The sequence below is a fragment of the Coloeus monedula genome (genome assembly GCF_965178545.1).
Source record: "Coloeus monedula genome assembly, chromosome: 4".
In the NCBI taxonomy this organism is placed as follows: domain Eukaryota; kingdom Metazoa; phylum Chordata; class Aves; order Passeriformes; family Corvidae; genus Coloeus; species Coloeus monedula.
This window is the reverse complement of record NC_138784.1, coordinates 33,424,594-33,450,444: the sequence shown is the minus strand read 5'-3', so window position 1 is coordinate 33,450,444 and position 25,851 is coordinate 33,424,594. Positions and strand designations below refer to the sequence as shown.

The following is a 25,851-nucleotide window of genomic DNA, read 5'->3' as shown; positions in this document are numbered from 1 at the left end:
ATCTTAATTTATTCTGTGTTTTCTCATCTCCTGAATGAGAGAAAGTGTGCTGCGGTATTTTGGTATTTCTTGTACCTTGTCTTTTCAGGTTTGGATCTGTTCTGGAAGCTCCTTAAAACCCAGTGGTCAGAAACATGTTATTTTTTTTAGAAACTGAGCTGAAAGACAATTCCCAGTCCTACAGAATCCTTTTCTTGCCTTCTTTAGAGCTGCTATTCTTCCAGCAGCTCAGTATATTTTACTAATTTTGGGATGCTAGCAATAGATTGGAATCTCTAGCTGCCCACAAAATTCCTGGATTATAAATTTCCAGGTGATAGGCATAAAGCAAAGGAAGGGCTGTGATTTTAGATAGAAGGGGGGTGGCATCTCTCTTTCTACAAATTGATAGACGAGTGTTTCTCAAATTGTAGGGCTTACAAAGTTAGTCTGTTCCTTGCTGTTTCTCCTCCCAAAAGTGCTTTGAGGACTCCCAAATGCTCTTAGGAAGCAAAGTATTCCTTTACTGCAGACATGTGATTAGCTATAGTGACTGTAGTTATAAAGCTGGAAGGTAATAGTTTTTATGATGATTATGTTCCCTCATTAGTGTGTATAGATTTTATTTTTTAAATTATTTTAAGATTATTGTAACTCCTAATAATAAAATTGTGAGTTGGCATTGTCTTTTTAATGTTGTGATATGCAGGAGCAATTTACTGTAATAAGTTGCTGTGCACTGTGATGACAATGATAAATGGTGCCTCAGAAAATATGTTCCAAGCATCATGTGTCAACAGGCTGTTGTTTCAGCAGCTATGGAGGTTTTTTTTCCTCAGACACTGTGTTTAGGTAGTAAATGTCCAAACAAAAATTGTGTCTAAAGAAGAACACTTTAAGATGGTAATTCCAGGCCTGTGCTGACTGCATGGTCATTGAAGGAAAAGGTGTGTAGAATTCAAGGACACATGGACAAACTTGGTAAATTCAGAGCATGTATGCTGCAATGCACACATTACTTACACTGATCACATATGATTTCATAATAATTGATGTAAAACAATACATGAGCACAAGGAGCAAATATATTAGTAATATACTAGCCCACCAAATATTGTTTTATGTCTAAAATGAGTCATTTAACTTAGTGTTAACCCTACTTTAAAATAAAACTGTGATTATGTGGGATCCTATTGGGAGCAGCTGTGTTAGCAGCAGAGCCGTCCAGGCTGCCAAGAGGCCTCTGGCCCTTGGGCTGTTGGCAGGAGGTGTTACTCTGTCACTAGAGGGGAGTGTGAGATCTGCTTTGCCAGCGTGGTGTTGGGCATTCATCCGCCTACATGCAGGAAGAGAATGTAGTCCAAGGGCACAAAGATTCAATTGCAGGCTCTCTTGCTGTTGCAGAACCATTGTACCTTATGCACCCGGCATCTTTCCAACCTCTGATCCTACAAATTTTTCTCCTCCATCAAAATGGTTATGAAAATAAAATAAATATTAAACCTATAAAATAACTTGCAGAGTAGTGTTGGTTTTTTGCTTCTGTTGAAATTTTCCTGTCAAAATCCCATTAAAGTCTGTTTGCCAACAGCAGCAAGAAAATGGAGAAGAAAAGAATATCAACTAGGTGCATAACGATTTGAAATACAAGGGCAATTTGGAATACATATGATATTACTTTTAGTCTAAGAAAAATCTTGGGGTTCTGAGGGAATTGGCAGGTGTAATTGCTGAGCCATGTCTCCATCATATTTGAAAAGTCATGATAATCAGGCTGTAACTACCGTTCAGTGACTGGAGTGATGCTGACTACCTGTAACTCTCTCAGGCACTGGAGGAAAGGGATTATCACACCCAGACCCTGGGAACTGCTGACCAGTCAGCCTCACCTTTGTGCCTGACAAGATCATGGATCAGGTCCCCCTGGAAGTTATGTCAAAGCATCTGAGAAGTGATTGTGTGAAGATGATTAGACAGCTAACACAGCTACAGCAAGAGCAAGTCATGCCAAACTAATCTAGTGCCCTCCTATGATGGAGTGACTGCATCAGGAGACAAAGGAAAGGTAAGTGATGTCATTTAACTTCTGTAAAACCTTTAATACTGTTCCTCCCAATACTTTTGCCTCTAAATTGATGTGAATTTGATGGCTGGACTATTAGATGGCAAGGAATTGTATGACTGCAACCAAAGAGCTACCAGTGCTGAGTGGTATCTCCCCCACGGGTCTGTTTTGAGGCCTATAGTATTTAACATCTTTATTAATGACATAGATAGTGGGATTGATGGACCTTCAGGAAGTTTGTGGGTGACACCAAGCTGAGTGATTCAGTTGATACTGGGGAAGGGATGCCATACAGAGAACGTTGACAGGCTTGAGGAGTTGGCCTGTACAAACATCATGAATTTTAATAATGCCAAGTACAAGGTCCTGCACCTGGCTTGAGGCAATGCCCAATATCCAAATAGACTGAGGGATGAATGGATTGAAAGCAGTGGAGAAGGTACTGGGAATACCCATGGATGAAAGCTGGACAACACCCAGCAATGTTCACTCCCAGCCCAGAAAGCCAAATGTATCCTGGGCTGCATCAAAAGTAACATGACCACTGGATCAAGCAGGGTGACTCTCCCCTCTGCTCTGCTCTCATGAGACCCCTCCTGGAGTGCTGTGCCCAGCTCTAGGAACATAAGAAGAACATGGACCTGTTGGAGCAGGTCCAGAGGAGGGCCACAATAATGATGAGTAGGCTATTGAAGCTGGTAGATGTTTGAGATTTTTCCTTATTCAGTGTAGGGATTGTATCTGTACTGAAGGATAAATAAGAGAACTTATCTCTTATTACTGATGCCTGAAGGGAAATACGTGTGAAAGAAAACTGCATAAATCAGAACCGGCACTTTAAAACAAATAACCATCTGGATTAGAAGCAGAGAGTGACAATTACTCTGCCAAAGAATTTAAAGTCATTAGAATTTGTATAAAAGTGGGTGTGTTATCCAAAGGTCTTTTTTGTTTGTTCCTTTTAATTAGATGCTTTTGTGTAACAGATACATATCTTTATAATGACTGTGGGGATTAAATCCCTAATGTTCCTCCCTTAGTACCCAAACAGCACAATAAAAACACTGACAGAGTAATATGCAGCATGTGCTAAGCTGCATGTAAGTGTCTTAGTATTGCCTTAAATGTCAGACTATAACTCTTGCCCTCTATAATGTATGTGCATTATTTGAATCTCAGAAAGTTTGCAGTCACGGATTGTTTTCAGATAATTGAATGGGTTTTACTATGAAATTTTCTGGGATAATCCTATTATGGTGTTTTGTATCAGTAGCATCACTATGTGGATGAATACCCACAGGCAATTCCAAATTAAAGAACATCTTCCTTTTTTTTTCCCCCTAATGTTTTAATGGATGATCAATACAAGTAAGGTTCACGTGTTGTCAGTAACACGGGTATGTTGGTAAATGTACTTTTATTTTAATGCACTTGCATCCAACTTTTCTAAAAATAAGTAAAGCAGTTTTTTTCTAAACAGATGTGTAGCATGGTGTCTTTGCCATACGATACCTGAAATTCTGTCATGTTGCAAAATTCTATGTATTGGAATCAAATTACTTTAGCAAATTGTTTGGTAATGTGTGCTTAAAAATCAAGAACTAGTCCTGTGTCTTACCGGGTTCATGAGAGCTAGAACAAGTTTGGAAGAATTTAGTACACTGTAGCAAAGGTTAATACAAATTTATTAATCCTTCAGCAGATGCTATATAGAATGATTTAGAGCCTCTTCATTTAGTACATCTTATAACAGCATCATTCATCTGCTACAATGTGGATGTTAACTGCAAGGGCGAGGGGTGAGTCAATGAAAACTGGTGAATTGTATGGAGATGCCTAGTTTGGTAGAGTAGCTGTTTAGGTATGTACTACAAGGCGACATTTCACCTAAAGGAGAATGATCCAGGGGATAGAATAAACAGGAACAAGGAATCTAAAATAAGAAATCTAACTAGAAAAATGAGCTCTTGATATCAGAGCTCACTTAAATTTTCAGGAAAAAAATGTAATTGGCCAAGTGGAATTATGTTATGCACATTTATATGTAATTTTAGCAAGCGGCCTTTTAAAAAAAAAAACAACTCTTATAACTCTGGATTTTATTTATACATAATTTTTGGGGTAAGTATTCCCTGGGAGCACACTAGTAATTTCTTGGAGCACTGAAATGAGAATTATGAGTTAGACATTAATCCTGTTTCTGATTTTTCTATAATGCTCCATAAAACTAGTTTCTTTACAGGGTACGTTTTCAACAGCAGTCTTCCAATAGTAGTAAAGCCAAAGCAAGTGCTTGAAACCAATGTCTACAAATGTCAGGTACAAAATAAGACAAATTATAACAATTGTAATTACAAAGACAAGTGAGGAAAAACTATATGCCACAATTATTGAAAAATAAGGAACCTAATGGTTCTTGAACAACTGCAGCTACAAGAGGAGGAAGAGAGTATGTAACTGTAAAAAATCACAACAGGAAATCAGTGGGCCAAGTATCTTCTGGGTCCTCCACTATGCCTTCCTGTTTAACAGGTCTTTTTATGGTGGCAAAGGAGGGGAAACATGGTGTCCAGAAAGTTGAAGAACAGCTGCACAGCCTGGTGCACATATCACATGTGATCCGTGATGTCAATTTTTTCTGCTAAGTGCTTTCTGAAGGGCAAGGTCTGACCCACCAGGGACTCCAGGTGCATAGCACAGAGCCGTGCTCTATGCATTTGTTTGGCAATGTCATAATGTAAGTCTCCCAGCTCCACACCATCCATGCATCCTCTAAAAGGATCCTTGACTCTGTATCTCATGACTGGTCCAGACATAACTTGGACGCTGATTTAGACATGTCACTGCTCACTCCTCTGCTGCTGCTTTGTGGCATCTATTTAAGGACTGAGCCACCAGTTTATTTTACCTAGATTTTTGTTAGTATGTTTAAATGAACTAGGAGAACTGGATTCTCCTAAGTTAGCTACCCGTCCATCAGGACAGGAGTCAGGCAAGGTGTTTCTAGGCAGCAGTGACAGCTGCTTCAGTTCAGGATAGTTGCAGAGAAGACATGAGAGAGAGACAATATTACAAATTACATCTGCGTTCATCACTGCTTTACCAGAGCAGGGCAGGGACTTGTGTCTGGACAAGGAAAGCCTTCATCTGTACTCATTTTTTTTTGCTTCTTTTTTTCTGTTGCAGTGCTGGCTGCTTGGGCAGGAAGAATTTTCCAGCATGACAGTTGGAAAACCCACAACATGACAGACTACCACAGATGCTTCCTGCTGCTACCATATAGATTTTCTCTTAAATATTACTTGTGTGGCTGATGCACAGATAAAAATGGAGTGGTAATAGTTTCAGACTCTCTCGTTTTATTAATTAAATACATTGTTCTGCTTGTGTGCTTGTATCAAGTACAAAAGCTGCCACCATAGATGAGACACTTGTCTGATTCCAAAATGAGTGGTGTTGTTACATCTTGTCGAATTATGCTTATAAAATGGTTAAAATCTAATCAATAGGCCCTATTCCACCTATGCACATATAGTGGGTCATTTTGGGGGTAGAAAGTCTAAACTGCCAATACCTTCCCCATTCCACACACTCTTTTTTTAAACTCCCTTTCCTCTCTTGCAGGAAGGCTGCATACATACATAGCTGGATGTGTGTCAGCTTGTGTCAATGCCTTCTTGCAGGGACTCTAATATTATGAAATTTTATGCTGATCTGAACATAATGACAGGTTTTGTTTCAGAGAAGGACAACTTCTGAATGGCTGAATAAGCCATGTACCATAGAGTGGAGTGAAGCAGAAGGAGGCATCTGCTTAGTATCACAATATGCAGCCAGGAAGAATGCCCCAGATTTTCTCATTAGAACAAGTTTACGAAGAACCCCCTAGGCTCCCAGTAGCATTCTGTTGTATCACAGAACGTTACCTGATTTTGTCATCTTGCAGATTACTAATTGCAAGGCTGCAGCATACAGACACACTATATGCAGAATCTCCATCACAATCCAATTGCAATTCCACAGGGTGTTTTACAGTGGCAATTAGCAATACAGGTACCATGGAGACTGGTCCCAGCTGCAGGGAGAGTCAACAGGGCCACATAGCAGATGAGATATGCAGCAAATCCCTGAAATTCCCATTCAAAGTTAAAAGGAATACCTGGGTGACACAGCTTTTGCAGGTGCAGTAGCATGAATTACCCAGGGAGCGTGGTCTGGTGGCTTCTGCCTGTTCAGAACTGACCCAGGCAGTTTTCCATCAATATGCTGTGAGGCTGCAGCCTAAAAAGTGCTTTCACACCACACAATCTTTCTGATGGAGACAAAATACTAAATTCAGGCTAAAATGATCAGAAGGAAGCCTGTTGGAGATAATAGCACTGACTTACTCTGTGCCCTCTGTACATTTTTTTCCCTAATTCTTACGTAGAAATTGTTTGCTAGCTACTTTTACTCTAGTTTAAGAGAATTCATCTTTAACTAGGTTTTTGTTTTGAGGAATGTAGCCTGTTGTTAGTGTAAGCAGCTTGTTCTTGCATCCATAAAACAGACACTGTTATTTGAACTTCCCAGCTGTTGCCAGAAAAGGGTTCTACATACTTGCTACAAGAGCTGCCTTCAAGATCACTCCTGCTGCAAGGACATTTTCCTGCCTTAGTATTCAATATGATTGTGAAACTTTATGTCTTCACCAAAAATATAGAACACTTGCAGATAGGCACATTTTACTGTGACACACCACTTAATTATGTTATCCATGTTTAATTTTGTATTTTAAATAAAAATCATTAGATTAAGTTTCTTATATCAGTTTACCTAGAATAGCTGGTGTTCTAGTTTTGTTACGCTCCCTCAAACCTTTCATCCCTTAAGTGAAGTCCTAGAATGATCCATAGTAGTTGTGAAATTTTGGTATTCAGATTCCCAGCACAGATCATAGTAGGTTCTTCTCCCAACCGAAACAAGAAGTAAAGGTGACTGAAATAAGTACACAGCATAAGTATGAACTGATAGAGGGCATAGTTTGTAGTGCTCCCGACGTTAGTGCCTCAGCCTGAATAAATCTGCTTTAAAACACAAGCTTTTCAACTTGTATATTCATGCCTTTTGCTCCTCTTATTCCTATCCTGTTACCCTAGTTTTCTTCCCCCAAAGTTTTCAGCAACCTTCTCGTTGCTCATATATTTCATTCCACTCTCACCTTTCAACTCCTGCTTGCTTCATCTACAGTACTGTGGTGGTTCATTCCTCCAGCTCTAGGCTGGGGCAGCAGGAGTCACAGAGGGAGCACTTCTGTGCTGGAGCTTTTGCTGTGCAGAGAACAGCTCCCAACACCAGCCTGCAGCAGCAATCTACCCAGAAGTGGTTCCAGTGTGGCTGACCACACTGTCACAGAAGCTGTTGAAATGGCACAACGGAGGGAACACTGCAGGAAGAGAGGAGTTGTAACCTGGGCCAGCATCACATACTACAAACCCCACTTGTGTAAAAGGCTCAGCTGCAACCCAATCACATCCCTGCAATGTGGCAGAGCAGTTTGCTTAGAAAAGCTACAGTTTTGCTTGAAAGCTGATGAGGCTGACTGTATAGATACTTATAAGTTGAAGTTGTCTATGGTCTCTGCTGGGATAGCAAAAGAGATCCCCAACACCAACAGGATATCCTCCTTGACAGGTGTCAAAGCTTGTTCAAAAGATTGGAGATGGCAGAGTATCAACAGCAATAGGCATGAACAGAAAAATAACAATTTTCATTCTTCAAAATGGCTAATCCTTTCATTTCATAACACAAAAGCAAACCTCTTGAGCTTTATATATTTATTTATTTATAGTACATATTTATTGGGATGCTTAGTACTTAAATAAATTTTTCCATGAAGTTTCCTCTAAGGCCTGATTTCTGAGTTACAGCACAATCATCAAGCCCTACAGGACTAAAACAAGGCAAGAAAGCCACAGGAGCACTTCTGTTGTATTTGGCAACATCCCAAATGTAGTCAGTTTGGAAACAGCTATCTATGGCTTAACTGTTGGACTTGGATTGATTCCAAGTGCAATGTTTCAAATTGGGTTTATGACAGCACACATGAGTGTGTCCCAGCATTTAAGTCTCTGACAATGGTTGTCAGAGATGAAGCAGTGACTTTGGAAAACAGACACTGAGGGGTCTATTGGTTGTGCTGATTGCCTTTGGGGACAGTAATGAAGAAAACCAATGTGAAATAGTGTTCTCAAGTGGTATTTTATCAGCTCACACTCCTCATCCAGTGATCAAAAAACCTGTAGCACTTCTTCAAGTCAAACATATAAAATGCTGATTGTGTTGATTGGTAGCAAGCTGACACTTGATCATTTAGTTGATATTTGGACTTGGACTGTTTATGGCCCTTGTGAAAAAGATTGAAGTCAGTGAGATTTAAAGCTATAATAAATGTATTCAAATACTGACATACCTACAGAATTGGCTGGGCACCCCTGCTAGCCCAAGCTCTTTAAAAAGCAGCAGTTCACAATACTTTTAACCTCCTGCTGTAGAGTTATCTTTTATTGAATCATTAATACTTCTGAAATGAAACATGCTTCAATATATTGACTCTACAGATGAAAATTCAGAAAATTTCTGCACCTTTAAGGTAGAGCCATTACACAGCATATTGGAACTTAGTGTTGTAGGCACTCCCCCATATCCTCTAAACATACTTGTGTGAAATGTGTTTTAGTTTCAAAAGCAACGTGTTATTTCTAACAAAAAGAAAGACCATGTTTCCATTTTGCTGAAACTCAGCTATTTTTTCAACAGTTAGAATGTCAAATTTCAGTTTGAATCATCTCATTACTATAACATTTGATCAGCCAGCCAGTAGTTTTACTATGCAGCCTATATGTGGACTCTTTGAAACTTTTTCCCACTGCAACATTTTTAAGATCAAAATGGCAGTTTTGTAATGTCAGTCTTCCTACATTAGCATTTAAACTTTTATAGGGAATTATGTGAGAACCAATAAAAAGAGAATCCACCCCTGATATTACACTAAGTTCTTTAAGTGTAGCAAAGTATTTCTGCAACTCAAGGCAGAAGAAGGGAGCATTTGTATGCAACATAAGAACTGATATGGCATTTCATTTAATTTCACCAATACTTTGCTCAATTAAATAGAAGCCTGTAACACCACCAGTCCATGAACTAAAATAAGAAGAAAAGTCAGCTTCTCAATCCCATGTAAATTATAGTCTTCCATGACTGAAAACATACGTTTCAGTGCTCTTTGTTCTTATGATCCATTAGAATAATATTGAATTCATTAACTTTATATGCCTGCAAGAGAACCTTCTTTTTTTTTTGGAAGCTGATCTTAAACACTTAAAACCAGGAAAAAAACGGGTTTTTTTAAGAGAGTCCTAAGTAGAGAGCAGGGCAATTAAACAACACAAATCTTCAAATAAACCAGAGTTTCATTTTTCTTAGAAACAGCTACAATTTTTTTTTTTTAATACAGCTGAAAGAATCAAATAACAGAATGAGAAACTCCCTTCTTGACAAGCAGCTGATTTCCACAGGTCTGCAGCTTTTGGAGATCATGTTAAAATCTGTGGGCTTTTCTATGAACTACAGATAGCCAGTCATTGTTCAAAAAGGTTTACTAGAGCAGAAGTGATTCAAGCTCTGCTATCACAGTAAGCATTACAGCAGGCAAATATCAGCAAGCCTTTTGGTCAGGCCAGTTTAAGATAAGAGAAGGAAAATAGTCGGTGGCTTTCTTGTTTTGCCTCAGATTTGATCATTCCAGTGACTGGTTTCTTTGTTGAATTCCATCTATGTATAGAAATAATATCCATGAGGATAAGGAGAAACCCTATAGAAGTACACCTCCTGCTCAAGAATTTCAGAATCAGAGAATTACTGAGGTTGACAGGGGCTTCTGCAGGTTATCTAGTCCAAACCCCTGCTAAAAGCAGCATTGCCTACAGCACGTTGCTCAGGGCTGTGTCTAGCTAAGTTCCAAGTGTCTCCAAGGATGAAGGCTCCATAAACTTTGTGTGTTTCCTTGTGTTCAGGCAGTGTTTCATGTGCTGTCACTTGTGCCCGGCTGGGAAAATCAGAAAACTGATTTCTTAAAATGGCATCAACTTAGCTATGTTCTGCTAAGACATGAAGGGCTTTCTAGACTCTTTATGTGTTAAGTAACCAGCCAAGCCATTCTGGTGTTATTTGGGCTTCAAATTCTTTTGGGCTTAAAAATTTTGCAACGAAACTCATACTGTTGTTTTTCTAATTGGGAAAAAAGCTGTCCTTCTCTCTTTAATTCTTCCTTTTCCCAAAGCTAGTTCTTTCCATACATCTTGTTGAAAGAGCTCTCCTATGAGTTGCTCTGGGCTACAGCACTGAAAGATGCTACCATATAAAAAGCACTCCCAAAATTTACTGATAGTGAGTGAGATCTTGAAGAAGAAAGCAGAAGAGAAGATCAAAAGGCAAGATAGAAGTATGATAAAGGAGATAAATCCACAACTGCACGTCTTATCCCATCTGTGCTTCACTGATTCCCTAAAATCCTCCTTGGCAGACTGGAAGGGGGAAGACAGGAAGAAGATACCAAGTTGTAAATCATGTCTATATACTGCTAGATTTATTAGAACAGAGCCTAGTTGATTTGGCAAAAGGAAAGAAGCTAAGAATGACTCATCTTTTGCGGAAATTAAAATATGACCAAAGGTACCTTTTCCAGAATTTTCTTTTTATTTAAAAACACTTGTTTATTCAAGGGCTTTTTAGATGATGGTCCTCAATGAATTAAACTGTTGCACTGATCAGAATATTAATGACCAATACATGGCAAGTGATTAAAGACAGATCTTCCCATCTCTAAAGCAGTGTTGTCCAAAACCAAATCCCCATTTCTACCAAAGTATGGGTTCAGAGAATTTCCTATTTCATGCATTCTGTGCCTGACTCGTGTATCCTTTGACAGATCCTATGACAAGGATCTGAATTTTGTAAATTGTTCATTTTGCAGATTCTGTCCTAAAATACATAGCACAAACCACTATGCACTAGCTGCCAGCACCATATTCAAAATAAGCTAAGTATTTCCCCACAAACATCTGCCAAATACAGGCTTACCTTCAGGAGATCTTGCCACTACCTTAGGTCATAGCTGAACAGGCTTTGTACCCAAGAGCCATCAGAGCAAATAACTTGTGGAAAACCGAGAATGTCAAGTTAAATCCTATATTTGTAAAACTGGAATTGTCAAAGATAACAAACATATCTCCTAGGGTTTATTTGTAGAGTGGCTTTGTGGTTTTCATTGTAGCTTAAATCAAAAGCTTTGGGAGGCTTTTCACACAAAGCATTTGAACTGTACACCCTGATTCTCTACAAGAGACTGAAAGCTTTAAAACAGGAAAAGCCAGTATTCACTTGGTGCCTGAGCAGTTGCCATAGAGTGAATCCAAGACCGTGCCTTTGCTAAGGAGGAAGCCATAGAAAAGTTTACTGTATGATCATACTTACAGTCTTGCAGCATACTTCAGCTTCATGCCCTGCAAGAGAGGCAGCCTAGGAAAGCAGATGAAGATGTTCAGAATAGTTAGATGCTACTACCTGTGCAAGGGCTTAAAGGGATCCAGAATGCAGACTTCCATTCTAGTGAGCAGCTGCTGCTTTGGGTTTGGATTGACGCTTGTCATTACACCAGAATGTGAGATGATGTTCCAGTGCTCCAGAATGTACACTTCCATCAAAAGCTATTCCGGAATTCCCAGAAATACTCCTGTTAGGTTTTTTTCCAAGCTTTAAGTCCCACTGTCTTCCATTTGGGGCAAGTCAAGGAACCCTTTTCAAACTAATAATTGTATAGATTTTGTAGAAAACTCTACATTAGGTGCCCATAACAGAAGTAAAGAGTCCCTATCCAGTGACTACCTTCTAAATGCTGTCTTTTTTCAGTTGTCTAAGCCCATCCCATCATTTTCTAAGCAAACCCTCATCTTGGAGCAAAATGGACAAGTAGTACTTGTAGAAGGCTTCTGTTTTAGACACTAAGTCACACCTCCTTGATGGATGCTGCAAACTCTTGAGGAAGGTGGTTAGGTATTTCTGTATACAGTTCTGGGGAGAAGATGGCAGAAACAGCTCTAAGGCTCTTTATTCTGGCCCAGAATTTCTCATGATATGGCCCTGAATAAGCAGGCCTAATCACTCTGGAGATACGTTGGAGCTGGACCCTCCATGCTGGCCAGGCTCATCCAACAAAATTAAGGTACTTCAGTGAGGGCTTGAAATCTGTAACATCAGAAGAGATGCACTGCTGGGGGAGACGGTGCAGGTGGAAAAAAACAGGAGCGCTTTAAAACCAAGTATTTGCATCAGAAAAGTAGTACAGACATTAAGATATTCTACTTTAATTAATGATTTATAATTTATAAATTTATGATCTGGATTGTTTTAAAGCTCTACAGAGGCTAGAACCACTAGCAGTAAAAATCGAACTTATCAAACCTTTGGAATCACTTTCCAATACTCAGCCATACACAAGTTATCCTTCCATGAATATTACATTTGCTTGCTTACTTCAAAACACATTGAAAAATTTGCTGTTATTCTAAGAAAGCCTCCAAGTATGTTATTTCATATTTTTTGGCTGATTGTACTTGCTACAGATCCCTGCATTTACCCACTGATTTAGCATTAAGGCATTTGTTTCCATTATTCTCTCCAGATTACTCCATGATGCAGCATTTTCCTCTTCCTGTTAAGGCCAATACAGAAGAAAAAAAATGAGTCCTCTTGTATTACCATTTTCACCCCTCCTTCAGGGCCAAGATGAGGTGCCCTAACATATACACAACTACAGTAGACATCCCACCCAGGAAACCACATTTTAAGCCAGTCCAAATAGTAGTCAATCTAGAAATGAGTTTCTGTTCAAAGTCACTCTTGCTCCACCACGTACACTATATACCATGACCTCTTGAAAGCTAATGAGAGTAAAATTGTAGTAAGAGCTATTTCATAGAACTGGCATGCATTTCAGGTTTAAATCAGTACTGTACTGACATACAAGAATTTCAGTCCCCATACAGACTGAGATGAACAGCACTTTTATTTATTTCAGTTACAAGAAGAAAGACAAGTAAACCTTACAACCAGCAAGGCAATGAAGGCCTCATGAGCTTAGTGAAAACCATTTCATTATCTAGGCAACGTTATGATTTCTTGAGATCACAAAGAAAGCATACCCCCCTCTTAAACAACTTTTCCTTTTTTCTGTAAGGAAGTTTCCTGTAAGAACAGCACACTGATGTTAACAGAATCAAGAGGGACCACCGATGTACAAAGCCTACATTCACCCTCCCAACCCCCCACAAAAGGCTTAAGTGTAGATTTTATTCCAAAAAAGATAACATGCAGTCATGATCACACCTAGAGAAGAGGGGAAAATTAAAGTCTGTTCTGAAATGAAGTCAAATTATTACTTATTAATGAAGTTAAATGAAGATACTTTTTCACATGGCAGTGTACTTTACAGGTAAAGAAAACTCCCCTTATTTTAAGCCAATGCTCATCTGACTTTTGTAGTAAAGAGAAAATAGCTTACATAAAAATTGACCCCCCTACCAAGCGCTCTAGATAAGAACTATGATGTAAGAAAAGTGCTAGAAACATGTGGGAGAAATTACTATACAAAGTGTCAAGTGCAACCCCCCACCCTCGACCCCCTTGCCTAGAATTCAGTGTATTTACTGAAGTACAATAGAAAAGATGGAATTCTGGAGTGGTTGACAGTGGGATACAGTGCTACAGGTTGAACAATATCCACTGAAGGACAACCCCAAGCATGCATGTATCCCACCACAAAAGAAAGATGTGCTTGAGCTTCCCAACCTGCTCATTTCTGCAGTTTGCTCTAGTATCATCTCCTTCCTCATTACCAACTTAATCCTTGCAGTCCTTTGAAGGGACCACTTTAAAAATGTCCATAATTCCGGATTACTTGACAAAAAGATTCACTTGCTATTTTAAAGAGTACAGAGCTGGAAAAAGAAAATCTTACAACTCATGTCTTCTCTTGCTCTTTTAAGTAGTATTGTACCTAGAAAACATGAGGAAGTACCAGACCAAGTACTGTTTCATTGTCCTTCACTGTTTGAGCAATACAGCAGAGGCAGATCATAACTTCTTCAGTCCATCTCTAGTCGGTCAGTTCTGGTGCATTTCACCTGTGCTTTATGTCAGTTCTCAGTCTCCCTCACTTAAGCAATCAGGGAGACATTTATTACACAGTACTCACAGTAAGTCTCAGAATTACAGGCAGACCTATTAATTCCCCAGGAGTATCCTTTTGGCTCAGTGAAGGCTTTTGAGAACCTTAACTTACATTCATTCTGGAGGCAGCCACCATCATTCCATTTATGCAAAGAGCTATTTGGAGTGGGGCTGTTACCATCTTGAAATTGCAGTTTAAAGGTAACCAGTAACACAAGAGTACTTTCTGTATTTCCAGTGAGGCAGCTGAGAAAAAAAAAATCTGTAAGAAACCATTGCTGCAATTTTATTTTAACAAAAGGGCAGATTTATTCATGTTTACAAACAAGTTTCAAAAACAAAAAGGAAAACACATATGCTACCCACTAACAACCTTTCAAAATGCCAACAGCCCTCATGCTGCATGAAGGATTCTATAGATTAGAAAAAAAATCACAGTTCCACTCACAGTTCACCAAGACAGCACTAAACTAACATGATTAGACAAAAACAAAGGACTAAGATTCTGATGTATTTTGATTTAATCCATTTTGCCCGAGATAACAGAAATATTTCAAGCAAGTTCCATCACGTATCGATGTCCTGCATTAAACAATCCTACTAAGTTCTGAACAAAAGTTATTCATTAAGTTTCTCAAAATTTTTAAAAATTAAACAGTTGTTTCAAAACCATTAAGTAGTAAATGTATTTAAGAAACTAATTAGGACAGAGGCCATAACTTCATTAGAACACCACTGCTCATGTTTTTACAAAGCATTAGTGTTATCTATTTGGCTATTAGTAGTAGCAATTTATCTACAATATTTAACAAGGTAAATTGCAGGCAAAATTTAGTACAGTTTCAATAGAAACACCCTTTTCCTGAAAATACAGCAGTATTTGAAGGACTAGTTTTTTTGGTTTTTTTGTTTTTGTTTTTTTCTTCTCTGCATCATTTATAAGGAAGCTTCCCATCTATGAACAGGAACAAAAAAGTATCTACAAACCTTGTAAACAGATCTGTATCATTTATAAACATAAATAATCCAAATTATTAACAGCCAACAGCAGAAATTAAAGTATCAATTCAATGATCCAGGGCCTCCTTGCCCATCCCAGCTTTCCCCTCAGAAAAGGATCATGATAAACTAAAGCTCTGCTAACACACTGTTCAGGACCATTCTTAGTACAAGAGATGATCCACAGGTCACTTATGCTGAGTTACTGTTTATCTGTCAGAGTTCATTATTACTCCCACCCCCAGAAAAGCACCCTCCAGTCTGGCAGAAAGCTTTTTTTAAAAAAATAAATCTACATTCGTACAAGTGTTTCTTCTGTTGAAGTCCAAGACAAGAATATCATCTTGTCCATCATAATGTGTGAAGAGACCCAGTTTCGATTTCTTTACAATGCAGCTAGTGTGTTAACATTCAGCTTACAATCAGAGTGATGTTTCCAAACTATGTAGTGGGCTCCCTGGGGATGAAGAGGTAGCAGACTTGTTCTTGTCTGTTGTAAGGTGAATTCCACTGTCAACCGCATTGTTATTTCTATTGGGAGAGGGAGGGGGACTAGAGTTGCGTTTTGTTGGAGCATCATCTTCAGCATCAGTATCATCAATAAGGGGAATATGAGGCTCGGAGTCTTCTATTCTAAACTCAGGATGCGTCATAAAATTGTGAATTGAACTTCGCGTCTCAGGTTTCTCTAGCCCCTCGTACAAGGAGCTACGAAATGCATTCACCACTCGGATCTGTAAACAAAGAAAAAGTGTTGTTAAAATGCTGCAGATTTACTGATAATGGCATGGTTCTTATGAGTTTGAATCCACAAACAGCTAGACATGAGTGAATCAAATTTGTATGATGCAGTGGAACTTGCAATAAACTGTAAAAAATGAAGAGCATTTCAGTAGAGCACTGCCAGTACACAGTAGGAATAAAAATTGTGAAAGTACTGCAAAAAGCTGAAGGGCCCTAAAAATTCAGACATGGCACTAGAATTGTTTAATTATGTAACATGGGCTAAGCATTCTTCAGAAGTAAGGCCAACAAATATTTACTTATTCACAAATTAAATATATGTCAATGAGTGATTTTTATTGAATATTTGTGTGAGATTGGAGGGAGGGAAGGAGGGGAGAGGCTGAAAATAAGTTAGGGGATAAAAGGGTCACTAATTCTCATGCTAGGAATTAGGATGTCAACTGACTATGAAAAAGCCAAGCAAGTTGTAAGCCAATGTCACAATGAACGAACATTTACAAAGTCATGCAAAAAAAGGATACCGCTGTAACAGCTGTAAATATTCGAGTATATAGCCATTTACCATGCTAGAGAAAGCTCCTTAGTGAATGTGCTTTGGAAACTTAAGACCAGAACTAGGAAATTGAATACTGTATTGTACAGTTTAGTAGCCAGGACAGGTTGTAACTTTGAAGAGAGTACTTAAGTAGCGCCAAGTATGAGAAAAGCAGGATGATCAGCCTTTGCGCGAGTCTTCAATTCACATTGAATTCATGGACAAAATTCCCAGGCTGAGGACTGTTTTGTGTCTTTTTGTTGTTAAATATTTTTTGAATAAGAAAGCTAAGCTAAGAGAATTCATAAATAAACCTTTCATAGTTAAATTAGATCGAAAAAAAATACAGCTTTGTTTTGCAAATTGTGCTTGTCCAGGCTGACTTGAATTTAAGCCTTCCAAACTATTATTTGAATGATGAAACCAGCTGCCCACACCCCCCCTCTCCCATACCCCATGTTTCCCTGACCAACTAGAGAAATTCAGGATTCATCCTTGAACTGATAAAACAAGTAAGGCGAGGCAGAAGTCATTGACCCATTTGTCCAACACTTTTCCAGAGATAGTTTCCCCCTACTGTTGACTCCCTGCTCAATTCTCAACATCCCTACCCTGAGCATGTCTCCAACAAAGCAGTGTGAAATAGTGTTAAATAGTGAGCAGCAGAGCAATTCTGTAGTAAACAAGAACTTGCTGTTACAAACAGCTAGTCAAATTTAAAGCTTTTTTTAGTGCATCCAAGATTACTTGTTTCAAGCTGAGAAATACATCATGACTTGTGCTCCCAGAGTTCCTTGACAGAAAAAATAAAGTGACTTCCAGGTAAAGGAATGAAGCTGGAAGGTCAGCAGATCAAAAGCAGAGACTTCAAAACAGCTAAGATACACCAGGGAAGTTAATTGTAAACAGAGAAGGGCTTCCCAAAAGCAATGTGTTAAATCAAATTGGTTAAATAGAACCACCACACATGATAAAGTCTTATGTCCTGACTGTGTTCTTTGACCTCTAGAAGTAGCACTGTTTTCCCACTTCTGTTCCCTCAGACTACTTGCACAAAGAATTTTACTCCAAAGCTATAATGTCCCCATTTTCATACTACAGGTACATGCTGAGCCCAATTAACCGTGGAGGCAAGCGAAGAGGGCACAGGGCATAAGGGGACACAGGGATGGGGCACGCACTCAAGGGGAAGGATGTAACTACCAGTAAGGGGAGGACAAGAAACAGAGTGAATGTGCTGGAGAAAAGATTACAACAGCACCTAGTGCTTTACTGTTCATCACATGAAAAAACTGAGCATGCTGTCAAGGCATTGGCGCGTTCTATGAGGTTTAAATAAGTCCAGCCAGCTGCCTAAACTGTCTTGGCACTTACCAAGAAAATCAGCAGTGACAATGCCAGACTGAAAGTTCGCAGTGACTTTATTTGGCATGTTGCATCCCACTGTGCCATTTATGTGGCAAAATGAAATATGAATGTCTCATGGGACTGGTTTTTCATTGCCTACAGATGAGAATTTAGAACATCAGCAGCAATGAAAAACAATTCTGGCTTAAGAGGACAGCTGTAATTATCATGGACTATAAGCATACCCACAATAAAGGCTTGGTTCCCATGCAGAATGCATACTACACAAGTGGACTAGACACTCCAGCAAGACCAGGACCCTCAGAGTCCAACCACAAAGGCAGAAATCAAACTTTCAGCGCTTTAAATGGGAAAATCTAGTGTTTTGAAAGCTCTATTTTCAACCAGTCAAGATAATTAAACTAGAGGGATAACTATAAATAAATCATGTAACTGAGGTGCAAACAAGACAATTTGTTAAGCGTAATTCATACTGTCATCAGGCCTTCCTCATATTAATACCAGAATAGCAAGGAATGCAGTTGGCACTCCAAATCCTCCTAAACAGATGGCTGCTTAAGAGTTGCAACTTTACTTCATAGGAAGTATTTTCCAACAAACAGCTCCAAAAAAGAGACAATAACACATCTGCTTCCCATTAATCCATATTAGTTCTCAAAAGTTGTTCTTCTGGAGGGTGCAGCAGAAGGCTGTAATAGTGAGGATAAAAAAACTAGTTCTCTGCTATGGTAGCTCTGTATCTGCATTGGTCATTTGATGCAATGAGATGCTGCAGTGCCCGGTAGATTCTGCTCAAATAGCAGCATGGAATGACATTGCTCTCTAGAGAATTCTGAATGTCTAATTAATGTTCTGGAGAGTAGTTAGGGATACAGGTTACTAATTAGCATTTTAACTAGGAGATGCAATCCTGTGCATCCTTAAGTGTTAAATCTATTTTTCATTTTGTGTTCTTGAGGTATGCAAATTTGTGAGCTGAGCTTCTCAGTACTACTGCAAGGTAGGGAAATAGCTGTCTCACCAATGGAACAAATACAGAGGTAAATACTTATGCAAGCTCACACATGAATTCTGACCAAGCCCAAAAATAAAAAATAAATTAAAAAAATAAAATCTGAAGAGACCATTTCACTTAAGACAGCTCCTGAAATTAAGGGTCTTCATCCATCTGGTAATCTGAAAGTTTAAGCAGGGAGGGGAAGGGGGAGCAGCAGCCCTCTCAGAGTTATTTTTAAAAACCTAGGAACTCCCTAGGAAGTTAGAGAAGAAAGTTAAACATATATTAAGATGGAAAACTCTGAACAAAGATATTGGCTATCAGTATTCAACTACAACTACTATGCATCTTCTGGTTCCATAGTTTAGGCCTACATCCAAGAGTAAATAAATCTCTAGCCTCTACAGAGAGGAAGGCTGAAACTGAAATGCCACTTAGAGCACAATATAGAGAGGGTAGAATTGAGGTGAGGCAAACTTCTCTTTCACTGACGGCTTATGAACTGCTCCCAGAAGAACCTAGAGAGGAAAAAGAACCCTTCAGATTCGAATGAAAGTTTCACCATTTATTGCTTAAAACTTTTTTCCTTTTCATATTAGCTAATTCATATTTCTTCTGACTTGTATGCATTTTAGAAGCCTTGTTTCACCACCCGAATCCTGATGTTGAAAAAGTCGTTATTCAGTAAATAGGGTCCAAGGAAAGCAGAGATTCTTAAAAGTTCCTTACAGGCTACAAAGAAAATGCATTTAGTGCTCAGTGTTCTACCTACATTCATATTTTCAACATATCATTTGCTTTCAAATCAGCTTGCTTACTTAAGTATTGTTTGTGCTGAAGTGCAAGAGATCTATTTTTGTTGACCTGGGTCCATGATTATGCAGTTAATTCACTTATTCAATGCAAGTCACCCTAAGAGGCATATACTCGAAAATTTACAACAGTTTTCCCATTTTATCTTAATAGTCCCTCTGTACACAAATGGATGAAGGCACAGGATGTGCAGGCTCACAGCTTTCGCATTTAAGTCTTTTGTTGAAACTGTTCCACCTGTTCTCAGCCCTCTAAGAAAAAAAAGTCTTGAGGACTCCACTTTGTGGAAGAGCTCTATAAAAGCCTGAACGATGATTTTAAGTACTAAGGAGAAAATGAGAAACGTTAGGTACGTGAATTAGGAAATGTTAATTTCATGCACTTTAGGAACACACACTCACACCCCACAGTAGTAGAAGCAGTAGTAGAGGAAAACACTACATGTGTAGGGGTAGAAATATTTGTTACATCATGGTGCTGGCTGGCGATGGAGGGTTGCCGCCTTAGAGCCCCCTGAATGGTACTTCCACTCTGGAAAGCATTCACTACATCCATCTGCAAGGAATCAGAGATTGTGACAGCTTGCTCAGCAAGAGAGAGAGAGAACAAGAGAAAGGACCATCCCATCTATAACACACAAAAAGTAAAGAAAAAAGGCACTTTTTAAAAACAGAGCAGATACACAGGCAAGAGTCGCATTTAAAGCTGAAGAAAACAGAAGACCCTGAGGGATTACACATCCATCCATACCCCCTTTTGACAGTCTCAGTCACACCAGTTAGAATGGCCACCTTAGTCAGAAATGGAGAGATTTCCCTCATAACACCCACTGCATCCTACCTTTTTGAAGGCCATACCTGAGTTTGTATCCTGTTTAGGCCCCTAAACCACAAGATCTGACCACGACGCAATTCTCTCTCAGCATGATCAATCTCCTCTACATCTTCTGCTAGTTCCTCTTCAGGAATCTCTTCCTTTTGTGTTCCATGACCAGCTTCTTTAAGGAATTTCAGACGGCTGGTTGGAATTGTTGAAATCAACTAACAGTGAATGAAATATATAAATCAGGATTATTCTTTTTTTGGCAATAAAAAAAAAGAGTAATACCAGTCTTAAGGCTTAACATGATATCCTGCATACAATTAGCAAAGTTGAAAAAACTAATTACATAGACAGGATGAGTGTATCAATGTAAAACAATCACTCCAGCTGAATAGCTGTGAATATACTTACTACCTCAACCAAGGTGTGAAATTAAACTTGGACTACAAAACAACCTTGCCAGGGACAAAGAATTCCACATTAACATTACTTGAAAATGCCAGGAAGGAGAAGTACTGAAGCTACAAAAGCCATCAATCCTGTAGATTATACTTGTATCTAGAGCTTTTAGAGTTTCATCAGTTTGATGATCATGATGTGTCACCTCACATGGGGCCTCCATCACCTAAAGTAACCACAATTAATTCAGAAATACAGAAGAGACATTCATTCATTTTTGACCTGCAAGATAATCAATCTATTTGCAAGGTGAGTGATGTTTCCAAAATTGTATGCATCTCAAGCTGTTACTTTGCTACTTGATGTCTAGCAGTTTATGTATATTAAATTAAACAATAGCTACATGTGGTTAAGGGGGGGGTCATCTTTTAATACATTATATCTAGGAGATCCAGATCAATTCCAAGACTGCTTTGCTTGATCATCACAAACCTAGACGACCATTTCTGCAGCTGCAGAGGAAAAAAGACTGCTCCAAAAGCAAGATAAACAGCCCTTTATGCTGTAACTGCTACTATGAATGCTCCCAGCTCACCCTTCAGTTTCTATTATTCTCAGAAAATTGAAGCTCTTCAACTTTAATGAGATGCTAGAGCAGCATGAACTGCAGCAGGGAAGCTTTGCCCTTGCAAGACACTTTGGGTCAAAGGTATTTCAAGCCATCTCGATTCTCTTCTAGGCTGCTTTTAAACCTCAGAGTGACTCTATTTGATTTTTTTAAATAATTAATTTTCCAGAGAACCTTGTTAAAAAGCTTAGTCACTTTTAGAATATATGCCTGTGTAGCTATTTACAACTAAAATTCATCCTACCAATTTGATGGTGAAACATGAAGTGTCTTTTACTTAGTGGAAGGAAAGAAACTGTAATGGAAAACTCTTCATGTGGTATGAAAAGTTTAGACAACTATGTCATTAAATAATAGAAAACTCTGTAGCTCTAAAGTTTCACGTAAATAAGCTCGCTGCTTACAAGCACTGTTGTGCATGCAATAGTAATGACACTCTGGGGGGGGAGGGGGAAGGAAATAAAAGTCCAAATGTAATGGCTTAATAGGTGGGAGGACTTTTCAATTATATCACAATTATGCAAATGAAGATTAAAGAGAAAGTTGGTTGGAGTTTTGCTGAATTTCTTGCTACTCCAGGAGGCTCTTAAATCAAGAAAATACTGGCAAGTTTAACAATTCTGATTTTTCAAGAAAACCATTAAGCGCCAAGTTAAATATATTTTAACATTAGCATGTTCATTGCATCGTGTATTCTTCCAATGTTTTCTGGTACTCCTATCTGGCTGAAGACATAATTTCATGTTTAAAAGGTAACTACAGCTGGTTCTAGTTAAAAATTGCTGAACAAACCAGACACAGCATCTAGTTATGAAATGTAAATAATTTACCAACTCCGAGAAAAGAATATTCAACTAAGGACTTTCTAGCTGTTGAATGAGTCAATTTTAATTAATATTTACTGTTAGGCTACATATATTCATATAGTCCAGTTGAAAGATCTGAATGCTAAAGATAGTGTATTTGCATTTTCCATTTAAAGTATACTATTGCAGGTAGACATTTGGCATTTTGAAAAATGTTAGTTTACCTGGCCCCAAAGTAGTGTGCCCATGCCCAGGAAAATGGACCACAGCCACTGTTCAATTGAGAGTTCTGAGCAACTGAAAGGCTTTCCACCAAACTGCACAATAACTATCTGTGAAGAACAACATAATTAAACATGCATCAGTGACCTGTTACTAGAAATTTCCCTAATGCTTTAAGATCATGACAGACAGCTCTGCAAGAGGACACAGGATTTCTCATCTTATTAAGCATACTCTTTCACTGCCTCAGCAGTTTGAGCAAGTTTCCAAACCTAAGCCATAATCTTACGCTTTTCAGTATTTCAAGAACTACCCATTTATTCTTCAAATGTCACACTCATGAAAACCTGTTGACTCTTTAATTTTGCTTGCAGTGTTTTCCCCTTGATTTTGCAATTACAGCACGTATTCGGTGCTACAAATGTACAGTGATTACTTTTGCTATGAACACCCATCGTGGAACTAAGTCGATTCACAAACTTGTATTAATAGAATTCACAGATCCATAAGACACGAAATATCTCAGAAGTAATTCTACAGGATATTACTATGTATCACATCAGTGTTAAATATCAGACTTTAAATCACCAAGTGTAGTAAACCTTGGGGGAAGGGGGCAGAGATCTCAAAAGCTAAATTAAATGAGGTCCTACTGACTTAGCTGTTACAACAAGCTGTATGGGCCCTAATGAGCAAGGTGTCTCTCTGCATGGGAATTATATGCATGAAAGTCTGCCCTGGAGAATCAACAATTCAAAGTAGCAGGGCAGGCATGAAAAGGAGACAGTATTGACCATTAAGTAGGACACCTGCCAGCTGAAAAGGCAGAGAGTATCTCCTGTTATTAACTCAGAATAAAACACTGAAATGACAAATCAGGAGTTGGGAATGCATTCAGTCTGCCAAATTTATAAAGGGAACACAGTGTTGCAAAACAATGGTCAATCTGCTGCATATGTAACCCCAAAAACAAGAGTAGCTTTCTGAAGAAGTGTCATCTATAAAAATCTAAACCTGAGAAAGTGCCCTGGCTTAATGTGGAACAGCAGTGCATACATTTCCAATGTCTGAACTGAAATGATTTCCATCAGCTTCATGAATTATCAAGTCTAAGGAATAGCTTAATGTTTAGGTTATATGTCCCAAATAACTTAATCCAAAATGAAAATGGCTATACTGATTTGTTTGTTATTTCTTCTGATTAATTAAAGCAAAGGCTATTTAGAGAGTGAAAACAATTCTTGTAAATGATTTTCTGTAGATTCAGTTTTAACTTGGTGTTTCTAAACACCAGCATGTGAACCCATCAACGGAAGATAATTTCATTTGCTTTGTTAGCATATACTGAGTTAACTAACTAGCTTTTATGAATTCCCCTACGTGCCCCAACAGAATGTCCCTGGGCATCAGGTTTTTTTCACCTAAAACAGCACCTCTACAATATTTAACAGTAGGTATCACTGATTCCTGTGCCAGTAAGGTAAAAACTGATACTTAAATTTCTAAAGCTTATTCATGTCCTAACCTCATTAAAAAAATAAAAGAAATTTTACCTTTTTTTTAATTGTTTAAATGGACTCTCATTCAGATACACAGGCAAATATTATGAGGAAGATTTAGGGGCAAGGGATGAATGAACAGCTGTCACATATAACGTCTTCATATTTTGCCAAGAGACTAGAAGACTAAGATAAAATTGAAGAACTAGAAAATTCAAAAGGTAACTACAGATACTACATTCAAGCATTACCAATTTTAAAGAGTTCTTACCCGAAAACCCCATCAAACTGCACTTACGACTAACTTATTGTGTGCTTGACCCTGAAGGTTTTCCACATTGCAGAAATTAGATCTCTGGTGCTAGCTGATTGGCATTTCCCAGGTAAGCAAGTACATCAGTGTACTAAATGCAGCTCCCCCACCTCTCCAAGAATCTGCTTACCTGCACAACAAACGTCCCCAGCACAATAGAACAGAAGATAGCATTGTTAAAGATTCCTTCAAAAACATTTCTTTCACCATGAATTTTTCGGGCGTTAATTTCATTAAAAAGCTGCATCATCACGAATGTATTAAATACTATAGTATAATGTTCTGAAGGAGGAGCGTGCAGAGGCGCATTTCTTCCACTATCGATATCAAAAATTTTCTCACCTGTATATAAAAGGCATTTGCGAACAGCTTAATTAGTTTCTTTACACACACACACTACAACAAAAAAATAATTTTAAGATCTCATCTCTCTACAGCATTCAGAATAACTCTGTAAAGCCTCAGTGTTCTTACCAGCAAACAGGAGCGTGAAGACCACTACAAGTTGGTAGAATGCATGACCCAAAATGTTCTTCATCATTGTACGAGAAATCAAAGGTTTGTTTCTACCATAAGGCTTCCGCAGCAGAAGAGCTTCAGTGGGTGGTTCTGTTGCCAGGGCAAGAGAAGCTAATGTGTCCATTATAAGATTTACCCACAGCATCTGCACGGCTTTAAGTGGCGAATCCTATAAAGATAGATACATAAACTCTCCAATAGAAGTGCACAGGTTACAGCTATTAAAGGCATTTATTATACAATATTGGCATGTTCTGAAGAGCATTATGTTCTTTGATACAATTGAACTGGAAGTTTGAACTCAAATCAATCATGACTTTTTTAAACTTTATTAGCTGAACCCATCCCCCACTGGCACGTACTTGTGTTATGCAAGCTCCTGTGAAAGCAACAATTACTGCTACCACATTGACAGTAAGTTGGAACTGAAGAAATTTGGAGATACTGTCATAGACGTTTCGTCCCCACATAACTGCTTTAACAATACTGGTGAAGTTGTCGTCTGTAAGGATAATATCAGAAGCTTCTTTAGCTACGTCTGTTCCAGCAATACCCTGGTAGAAAAGGAAAAACATTACGAAATATAACAGGATGCACTGACTTCTTATGACAAAAGCTGTCATGTCCTTAATCAGCATTCACTTGGATGCACCACGTCTGAAGGACTCCTTTAATGTAAGCATCTAAAAGCCTACTGAAACAAGTTCTACTTGCAAGTTCTGCTCAAGCATGGGAAAATGTAAACTAGCAAACAAAATTAAGTTGTCTTTAAAATAAAGACCATAATATGAATTTGAGAGTTGACAGTAAAGACATATTAAGTTCTCCCGAAGAAATGTTACTGAACCCTGTTCAAGCTGAAGGCCACCAGAT

General features: G+C 38.5%; 1 protein-coding gene across 6 annotated transcripts in view; it reads right to left on the bottom strand.

The window, feature by feature from the left end:
* Positions 1-14,586: 14,586 nt before the first annotated feature.
* Positions 14,587-25,851, bottom strand: part of ATP2B1 (ATPase plasma membrane Ca2+ transporting 1) — a 59,849-nt gene continuing 48,584 nt past the window's right edge. For 3 of the 6 annotated variants that reach the window (XM_082279603.1, XM_082279607.1, XM_082279604.1), the window contains 7 exons: positions 25,341-25,532; positions 24,934-25,147; positions 24,590-24,801; positions 22,650-22,757; positions 20,628-20,810; positions 20,239-20,397; positions 14,587-16,044 (listed from right to left, as the gene is read on the bottom strand). In XM_082279603.1, coding sequence (XP_082135729.1) covers positions 15,733-16,044; positions 20,239-20,397; positions 20,628-20,810; positions 22,650-22,757; positions 24,590-24,801; positions 24,934-25,147; positions 25,341-25,532 — 1,380 coding nt within the window. In that variant the 3' untranslated portion in view covers positions 14,587-15,732. The remainder of the gene's footprint in view (positions 16,045-20,238; positions 20,398-20,627; positions 20,811-22,649; positions 22,758-24,589; positions 24,802-24,933; positions 25,148-25,340; positions 25,533-25,851) is intronic. The other 3 variants (XM_082279606.1, XM_082279608.1, XM_082279605.1) reach the window with 2 other exon arrangements.